This window comes from Dendrobates tinctorius, unplaced genomic scaffold (assembly GCF_039654945.1).
Source record: "Dendrobates tinctorius isolate UK_male_01 unplaced genomic scaffold, ASM3965494v1 ptg000485l, whole genome shotgun sequence".
In the NCBI taxonomy this organism is placed as follows: domain Eukaryota; kingdom Metazoa; phylum Chordata; class Amphibia; order Anura; family Dendrobatidae; genus Dendrobates; species Dendrobates tinctorius.
Window position 1 is genome coordinate 660,001 of NW_027362146.1, and position 9,132 is coordinate 669,132.

Below are 9,132 nucleotides of genomic sequence, written 5' to 3' on the forward strand. Positions count from 1 at the left end.
ATGCCAGGGCCCACCGGAGAATCCACCGGTTCTCCGGTGGGCCAGTCCGACGCTGACTACAATGGACCTGTAATAAGTGTCCGGTACATGGGACCCTGGCTGGTTATCTAGGTGATACAGATTCTCCATTAAATGTCACCTGCTTAACCCAGCAGGAAGTACGGCGGCGTCTAAACATCACTAAAATGTACAAGTCCCCGGGCCCAGATGGGATACACCCCCGAGTACTGCAGGAATTAAGCACAGTCATAGATAGACCATTATTCCTAATCTTTACAGATTCCATAATGACAGGGTCTGTACCACAGGACTGGCGTATAGCAAATGTGGGGCCAATATTCAAAAAGGGGACAAAAACCGAACTAGGGGCCGTTTATATAATCTGCTTTTATACTGACAGTGTGTATTAGGGTTTTTCTATTCTATTGTGAATATTGTGGCTTTATTTACTGTAATACATTTTTCATATATTTTCCACACGTGCTCCAGTTTGATCCAGCTGCACATTAATCCAGTTATTATAATTCAATAACAATTATTTTAATATTATCATTATAAGGTTTTTCCTGTAGTTTATTACAATCCTCCTTGAAATTACTATATTTTTTGGACTAAAACACACACCTAAGGTTTTATTGGAAATTAGGAAAAAAAATTGAAGCAAAAAATGTGGTCAATTCTGTATTTAATATCCCCTATCCTGGTATATATGGCCCCCTCATCCCCAACCTGATACACATGGCACCTAGTAAGCATGGTCCCATCCCTATCCTAGTATGCATGGCACCTCATTCCTATCCTCTTATGTATGGCCCCATCCCTATCCGGGTATGCATGGTCCCCATTTCGTCCTGGTATGCAGGGTCCCCATTTCGTCCTGGTATGCAGGGCACCGTCTCATCCTGGTATGCAGGGCACCGTCTCATCCTGGTATGCAGGGCACCGTCTCATCCTGGTATGTAGGGCCCCCATCTCGTCCTGGTATGCAGGGCCCCATCTCGTCCTGGTACGCAGGGCCCCAACTCATTATGGTATACAGGGACTCATCCTTATAAGTGGCCCCCACCCCCATTCCTATCCTGGTATACATGACTCCATCAGAAAACAATAGCTATATGCTTTATGCTTGTAAGCAGCGCTGAGAACAGTGAGTATTCATGAATATTCATTTCTCTTAAGTAGCGGCACACATGACCACCGGTAGCAGCAGGAAGCCGGTGGCTGACACTGCGCGCTACTGAAGAGCAAAGAATACTCAGTGCCTTTTGCGTGCACAGGCCTGGCAGCTGTGCTCTGCTTGTGAGCAGCACATGACGTCCCTGCCATGCGCTGCTTACAAGCATATAGCAGTTGCTGGCACCGGAGCAGGACGCTGCGAGGGAGCGCGGGGTAAGTAAGTGTAATGGTTTGCTTTTTTAATGTTTTCTGAAGGGGCCATGCATACCAGGATAGGGATGTGGATGGGGGTGTGGGCCAATTATAAGGATGGGGCCATGCATACCAGGACCGGAGTTGGGGGCTAATCATATCAAGATACTATTATTAAAGAGAAATGAATATTCATTGCCCTCCAAACCCATAGGCGTAGAATGCAGTGAATATTAATTTCTCTTTAGCAACGGGAACAGGAGTTAGCCGCAGCCACCGGCTCCAGCCTCATGTGACCCGCTGCTCCGCCGATGCCGTTCGCCCACCTCCCCTCTACAGCCGGAGCCGGTACATCCGGACTATAAGACACCCCCCCATTTTCCTCCACATTTTTGAAGGAAAACAGTGCGTCTTATAGTCCAAAAAAATACAGTAGTTTTAATACAAATTGAAAAGTCAGGATAAAGGGAAACTCTGCTGTTATTGTACAGAAATTCACACTTGGCCTCACTGCACATTTAGGGTACGTGCAGACGTTGCAGTTTTTGATGCATTTCTGCAGCGTTTTTGAACGCGCAGAATTGCATCAAATCCAAAAACACTGTGCACATGCTGCGAAAAAAAACGCACGGATTTGCAGCGTTTTATTTTCTGCAGCATGTCAATTCTTTATGCAGATCTGCAGTGTTTCTGCACCCATTGACTTGCATTGAGTCAGGCATTTCCGCAGCAAAACCGCAGGTCTAAAAAAGATCTGCAGTATTGCTGCGGATGAAACGCTGCTGATCGGGAACAGGGAAGTGTGTGGGCGGTGACTGTGTGCGTGTCTGCCAGGGGTGTGCGGGGGGTCTGCATGTGTGCGTGCATGCAGGCATCGTCCGATGGGACTACAAGTCCCATCGGTCGATGCCTGCAACAGTGACAGTGAGTGAAACATTAGCCAATGATGGGACAGTAGTAGTCCCATCATCCTGCTAATGTGTTGAATGTAAAAAAAAAAACAAAAAAAACACACATATACAGTTCATACTCCCCATCTACACCTAATCCCCGAAGCCCTCGCTCACCTGAAAAAATATTAAAATAATAAACACTATACTCCCTGTGTGCAACGTAATCCAATTAATATGATTATCCCACGACGATCTCCCGTGGAGAGCTGCCACATCAGCTGATGCGACTGCTCTCCAGGGGATCCAGTGATACAATGACAGAGATAATCCTCTGTATTGTATCACTTCGCCGCCGACAGGTCACTGGAGTTCACCTGTCAATTTGCGGCACTACAGCGTGAAAATTTTCTCACGCTGTAGTGCCGTAAAATGCGAGGCTTATCTCCAATGACACACTGCTGGAGGGCTTTCGCCTGTCAGTGTGTCATCGGAGGCCTATAGAGCGGTCATATCTGCTGATGTGACAGCTCTATAGGGGAGATCGTCGTGGGATATTCGTTATTAATGGGATTACATGGGACAGGGAGTATATTGTTGGTTTGTTTTTTTATTTTTTTGCAGGTGATCGATGGCTTTGAATGGATTTAGGCGTACAATAAAAATTATGAAAAACTGTCATGTTTTATTTCATTAAAATACTTTAATCTTATGTGTGTTTTTTAACCCTTTCTTACTATAAGATCAATAATGGTTAGGCGTTTTATTGGATGGATGGATCTATCTATAATGGATAGGCGTCTTATTGGATGGATCCATCTATCCATCATATATCCATCCATGGATGGATCCATCCATCTATCCATCATAGATACATCCATCTATCCATCATAAATCCATCCATGGATCCATAGATGGATCCATCCATAGTTGGATCCATCCATAGATATGGATATATCAGTCTATCTATAGATATATCCATCTATCCCATATTTATCTGTGTGTGTAATGGAGTGTGGGTTGGACAAATGTAAAAGAGGAGGTTGGACCAGAAATGACATCACAAATCTTTTTTTTTTTTTTTGTTAATTAACATATCTTTATTTAGCTTACAAAAACGCATACAAATCCACATAAAAAACGTGCGGATTTTTACCTGCGTTTTCTGGCAACAGATGCAGATTCTGTGCAAAAAATTCTGCAGGTAAATCTGCAACGTGTGCACATACCCTTGGAGTTGTCGCTCATAAAAGCAAAGTTTGACCAGAAAGACTTGTAAGGACCTGGTCTTTTAGGGACCATGAGACATTCAGCAGCACAGAAGGGAGAGAAGATTCATCCGATAAGATCTCAGGGATCTAGGAAGCCAACAGCATCATTACCCTCTGCTTTCTCTTACAGGCCCAGCATAAGATTTTTCTTCAAGTGATTTTCTATCTTGTCAGCACATTCTACATACGCTGTCATTTGGCTTTATAGTTACAGATCTGGGCAGGTAACGGTCAGCGTCTCCTGATCCCAGGGGGTAGGTGGATCCTCCAGGTTATAAGTTCTATAGAAAAGGGCTTTCAATGCCCAAAGTCATTTGAACAGTTTTGGGTGGAGGAGAATGTTGTGGTCTAGAGGCAAAATGGTAACATGGTAATACGGCCGGACTACACCACCGATAAAGCAGCCACAGCCGTTGACTGAGAGGAATCTGTGACTTCTCTGCATTCAGTGGTTACTACTCACCTGGGTAGTCATATGTGGGAATCTCCTCTTTACACCACTCATCACCCCTCACATATGTCTCTGTAGTATTAATATGGGTCAGATCTTCACCCTGAAACAAATATTGTAAAAGTCACCGACAGATTGAGAAGTCCCATCTATGATCAGCTCTAATCCTGTCATCTCCACCGTTCTCATCACACAAGTATAAAACATATACCGTATATACTCGAATATAAGCCGAGATTTTCAGCCCATTTTTTGGGACTGAAAGTCCCCTCTCGGCTTATATTCGAGTCATATACGCCAGGGGGTCGGAGGGGTGCCAGGTCATACTTACCCGTCCTGGCGCTGTCTCTGCAGCCCCCTGCTTGTCCCACAGACTCCCTTCCTTCCTTCGGCGGTCACATAGTACCGCTCATTAAACTCATGAATATGCGCATATTCATGAGTGTAATGAGCGGTACCATGTGACCGCTGAAGGCAGGAAGGGAGACAGTGGGAGAACAGAGCTGCAGAGACGGCGCCAGGACGGGTAAAGTATAGGCTATATTCAACTGTCCCCTCACTCCATCGCTGCTGTCTGATGTGTCCTCTGTCAGTGACATTCAGATAGCAGAGGGCGCGGTGACGTGGTTAGTGTGCGTCGTGCCCTCTTCTGCCTGAACGTCACAGACAGATGACGTGGCAGATAGCCATGAGTATATACAGTAATACTGGTGGATAAAACAAGACTGAGCACAAGACCTTCACAGCCGTCTACACATCATAGGGGAGATCTCCTGACACCTTCTCTCCATCTACCTGATGATCCTGAGGAACATTGGGATCTTCTTGGTTACAGTCCTGTGGAAGAAGAGGACGGGGACATCTCTCTGGTGTTGTCCTCTTACTGGATAGATCTGGAGGAAACACATACAGGGACTGAATTCATTCTCTACATACAGATAATTATAGGCCGTGTGTATTTATTCCTGTCTATTACCTGGAAATGTGAGGGGCTGGGGAACCTCCATTATGACGTTCTTGTACAGATCTTTGTGTCCTTCTAAATACTCCCACTCCTCCATAGAGAGATAAACAGCGACACCCTGACACCTTATAGGAACCTGACACATACAATGATACCGTCATCCCCCGATCCCTTCATAGTGTTACTGCATAATGTCCCAGCATTCCCAGCAGTGTCACCTCTCCAGTCAGCAGCTCAATCATCTTGTAGGTGAGTTCTAGGATCTTCTGCTCATTGATGTCCTCATGGATCAGGGGGTGAGGTGGAGGCCCCGTGATTGGGCTCAGGGGTCTTCCCCATCCCTCAGACACAGGGTCCTGACAGCGATCACTAGAGGTCTTCTTCACCACTGTGTAATCCTGGTTATAGAGAGACATTAATAAATCTCACTACAGACATTTCCAGAGTCCTCACCTCTCCAGTTCTGTCCATCTGTTATTCCCATAGATAAGAATGATGTACTGTGACGTCATCAGAATCTCTCACCTCTCCAGTGAGACGGAAGAGGATCTCTAGGGTGAGGTGTAACATCCTCTCCGCCATCTTGTCTCTGTCTATATCCATCCTTGATGGGTAAATCAGGAAAATTCTCTTTTGTAGAAGATCTTCACTGAGAGGATCCGATATTGTAGAGACCTGAATGAGAAGAAGATGATCCGATGTAACATCATAAGAATCCTGTGTAATAATACAATTACTGGAGATAATAAGGGAAACATATGAGGAGATTTATTATCTTACAGGGTTTAGTTTTCTTCCCTGACATCTACTAATAAAACCTATATATTTAGGCCACAGACAACAAGCAGTTTCCTCCTCGGAGTCGGCAGCTGAACACGTTCCTCATAGACTCATCTTCCATAACGCTAATTCTCGTCTCATTACCGACACTGGAATCGGCATTAGCAATACTGCAGGAGATATTCATTACACGCGACATGAGAAATAACTCCTTCATGATGAGGACGACATCTTCATCTTCTACTGCGGCTCTAGAGACAGATTTGGCCAGAGTCGGTCACTGCCTCCATCCCCACCGGCCGTCTATATGAAGGTTTCCCGTCTTCCCCGCACTGGAATCTTCTCTCACGTTAGATCTCAGCTCTGAGTCACACACAGAAGTTTGAGGCTTTTAGAAAAGATTTTTTGTTTCCACAAACACAACGGACAGAAATGATCTGATCCCAAAGTCTCCATGTACAGTGATTTATGGGGATTATTTCTGGCCTTAGTGTAATGTTCAAGTAAGATACGATTTTCTAGAATCTTCCAATCCCCTAACACTACAGATGACATTGTAGCCTGTCATAGCTGCAGCATTCCCCCTTGCCCCCTCCTTAGCAGCTGGGTGTGCCCCCTCTGCCTGCTGGTAACAGGACACCGACCATTTCCTGTGCTGCTAAGGAATGTTAATTAAGCTGAGTGAAAAAATGTCTTTGAAGCCATGAGGCCAATACAAATATGGGGAGATATTAAAAGAAGCTCTAGCGTGCACTTCGCTCGCGGCAGAGATATAAAAACCACATCTCCGCATGGGGCATGAATCCAGTATTCTGGCCCATAGTTTTCACGGTTCTAGTGCTGACAGAACAAGAGAAACGGAGTTCTCCTCTACAGAGCAAAATAAGCAGCTAGTGCTTGGTGTCATTACAAAGCTAATTTCAATACAAGATAAATGATGGTCCTGGCGATACACTGCTAGGTTTTCAAGTCCAGATCTGATGGTTCTAAGTTTTCCAGACCCACATCTGTAGTTAGAGCTGGGGGCTAAACCTCTCTAGCCAACCTCTTCTGTGATGTCACACAGCAGAGGCCATAAGGCATGCCAGTGAACAAACCATTTCAGTTTAGCTGCAGAGTCCATGCTGAAAGGACCCCCAGATGTCTGGAGATGTCTGGCTGGCTACCCATCCCCCGACCACATGGTCTGCCGAAAGACCAGTAAGCAACTGTAAGTTTAATTTCTGGTTTTCATCCCTGCTATTTAATATTTGCAATGTACATATCTGATGTCTCAACTTTGTAACAACTTTTTATCTATGTAATCACTGCCCGCCTTTGGGGAATAAATCATAAAATTATCAGTCTGTCTTCATGCTCTTAAGGTACTGTCACACTTAGCGATGTACCAGCGATCCCGACCAGCGATATGACGCGGTCAGGATCGCTGGTACATCGCTAAGTGGTCGCTAGTGAGCTGCCACACAGGCAGATCTCACTAGCGACATCGCTGGGGACGGGGATCGCTACTTACCTGTCACACCAGCCGATCCTGCGTCCTCCCGCCCGGCTCCACGCGTCGCTCATCCTCACAGCAGGAAACGCCGCAGGAAGCTGATGACGAGAAACAGTCCTGAACGTTCTCGCGCGATCATCGATAATCAGCGGGGGAGCCGGTCGTAGGTAAGTATCAGACACAGAGATATCGCTAGCAATATCGCTATAACGTCACTAGTTATAGCGATATTGCTAGCGATATCTCTTAGTGTGACATGCCCTTAAGAAATGAACTTAAGCGCCTTTTAAGATAATTGCAACTAATTTGGGGGTTTGCTATGGACCCTCTTAATTAACTCATTGATTAAGTGAATTGTAGCTGGTGGCAGCAAAATGTGATTTGGGCCCCAGGTATTGCTGGCTGTGACAGAAAGGGAGTTGATAAGCTAATTGGTTGGCTGCGGCCAGAGCATTGAAAATTCCCTCACTGCAGTGTGCCAGGTGGCCATACCTCATTGTAACAGCCGGCTGGTGACCAATTATCCTACGTGTAGTTCGCTGACTGACCTGAGGATAAGGGGGCGCCGGAGAGCTGAGAGTTCCAAAGTGGAACTGAGAAAGTGGGATATACATAAATCCCCGCAGTTCTTGGAAGGTTGTTAGCAGTGGTGGGGCATCCAAAATAACCCCCCTGCGATAAATTGTTAGGGCAAGACTAGCTTGCTGTATTTTTGTCACATGGTGCTAGTGGTGGATAACTAAGATAAGCCCTCACTGTGACTGTGATAGCTGTGTGCCGGCAGTACGTCGCGTCCCTCCGTCCGGTGACATCTCCATGTCAGCGGTGGTTTGTCACATATTGGTGGCAGCGGTGGGATCGTCACACTTAGACTTTCCTGTATTACAAGAAAAACACCAGAAAAAACAGATGCTAAAATGTTTCTAAAGAAAATTGGCTCCAGCAATTCTTGTAAGCAGAAAAAATAAGAAAAAAGCAGAAGACACATTTTATAATTTTTAACATGTTAAACATTTATTAAAAAAGAAAATAATCTGTTTGGGCCCCAGAACATAGATGTACACCGCAGTGACGGCACAGAGGAGGCTGCAACAAAAACCCTGACAGTTTATCCACTTGCTGCTGTGAAAAGCAAACATGGCATCTAAGAAGGTGTGACAGAGTTTGGCTGAATGCCCCCCGCCCCCAAGTACTCGATAGTATGGGGCGGCCTAGTTACTCCGATACTTACATGCCTAATAATGGGGTCTGGGCTGCAATGTATGAAGGTCTATTAGGCCGGGCCAGAGGCAGCATCCAATAAGTTACCTTATAACGCCCCATACACATTAGACTAAAGTTCCATGAAAGCACTGATTTCGGGGGGTTTGGCCGACCATATAATGTATTTGGGGGCCTCCCGACAGATGATGTCAGGGCAGAGAAGGATCTGGCATCCTGAATTTCAGAGGATAATCCGTTTGTTCTTCCTGTAGATAATCCTCCTCTAGAGGAGTCTGGAGGCGACTCTCTCATACAGACCACAGGAAAGCTGGAATATTTGTGTGTATGGGGGAGTCGGGAGAGATCGCCGTCTGCCAAATGACCGTTCAGCCAACTCTGATCTCATGTGTATGGGGCCGTTAGTATTACACTGACAGGCAGTGATGATACACGGCACTACAGTAGTACAGGGCATCACCGGAGCCATCAGAGGCTTGTATGTTGTGTGATCTCACTGATCAGAGGGGTTTAAAAAAGGTTTAAAGTGGAAAAAAAAATCACAGTTTCAGCAACAAGAAATATCCATCACTATATGGAAAGCAGAGTCACTGCACAATGTTAGTTACGTCACGTCCATAACTACTTTATTATACTCTATTATCCTGTACACAGTGGAGTAGATAGAAATCACAGATCCCACAGCAATAGCT

At 45.5% G+C, this 9,132-nt stretch overlaps 1 protein-coding gene across 1 annotated transcript in view; it reads right to left on the reverse strand.

Moving 5' to 3' along the window:
* Nucleotides 1-6,106, reverse strand: part of LOC141077963 (uncharacterized) — a 137,087-nt gene extending 130,981 nt beyond the window's left edge. The window contains exons 1-3 of the mRNA XM_073564746.1: nucleotides 5,915-6,106; nucleotides 5,470-5,619; nucleotides 5,163-5,342 (exon numbers count right to left, since the gene is read on the reverse strand). Coding sequence (XP_073420847.1) covers nucleotides 5,163-5,342; nucleotides 5,470-5,619; nucleotides 5,915-5,941 — 357 coding nt within the window. The 5' untranslated portion in view covers nucleotides 5,942-6,106. The remainder of the gene's footprint in view (nucleotides 1-5,162; nucleotides 5,343-5,469; nucleotides 5,620-5,914) is intronic.
* Between the last annotated feature and the right edge of the window lie 3,026 nt (nucleotides 6,107-9,132).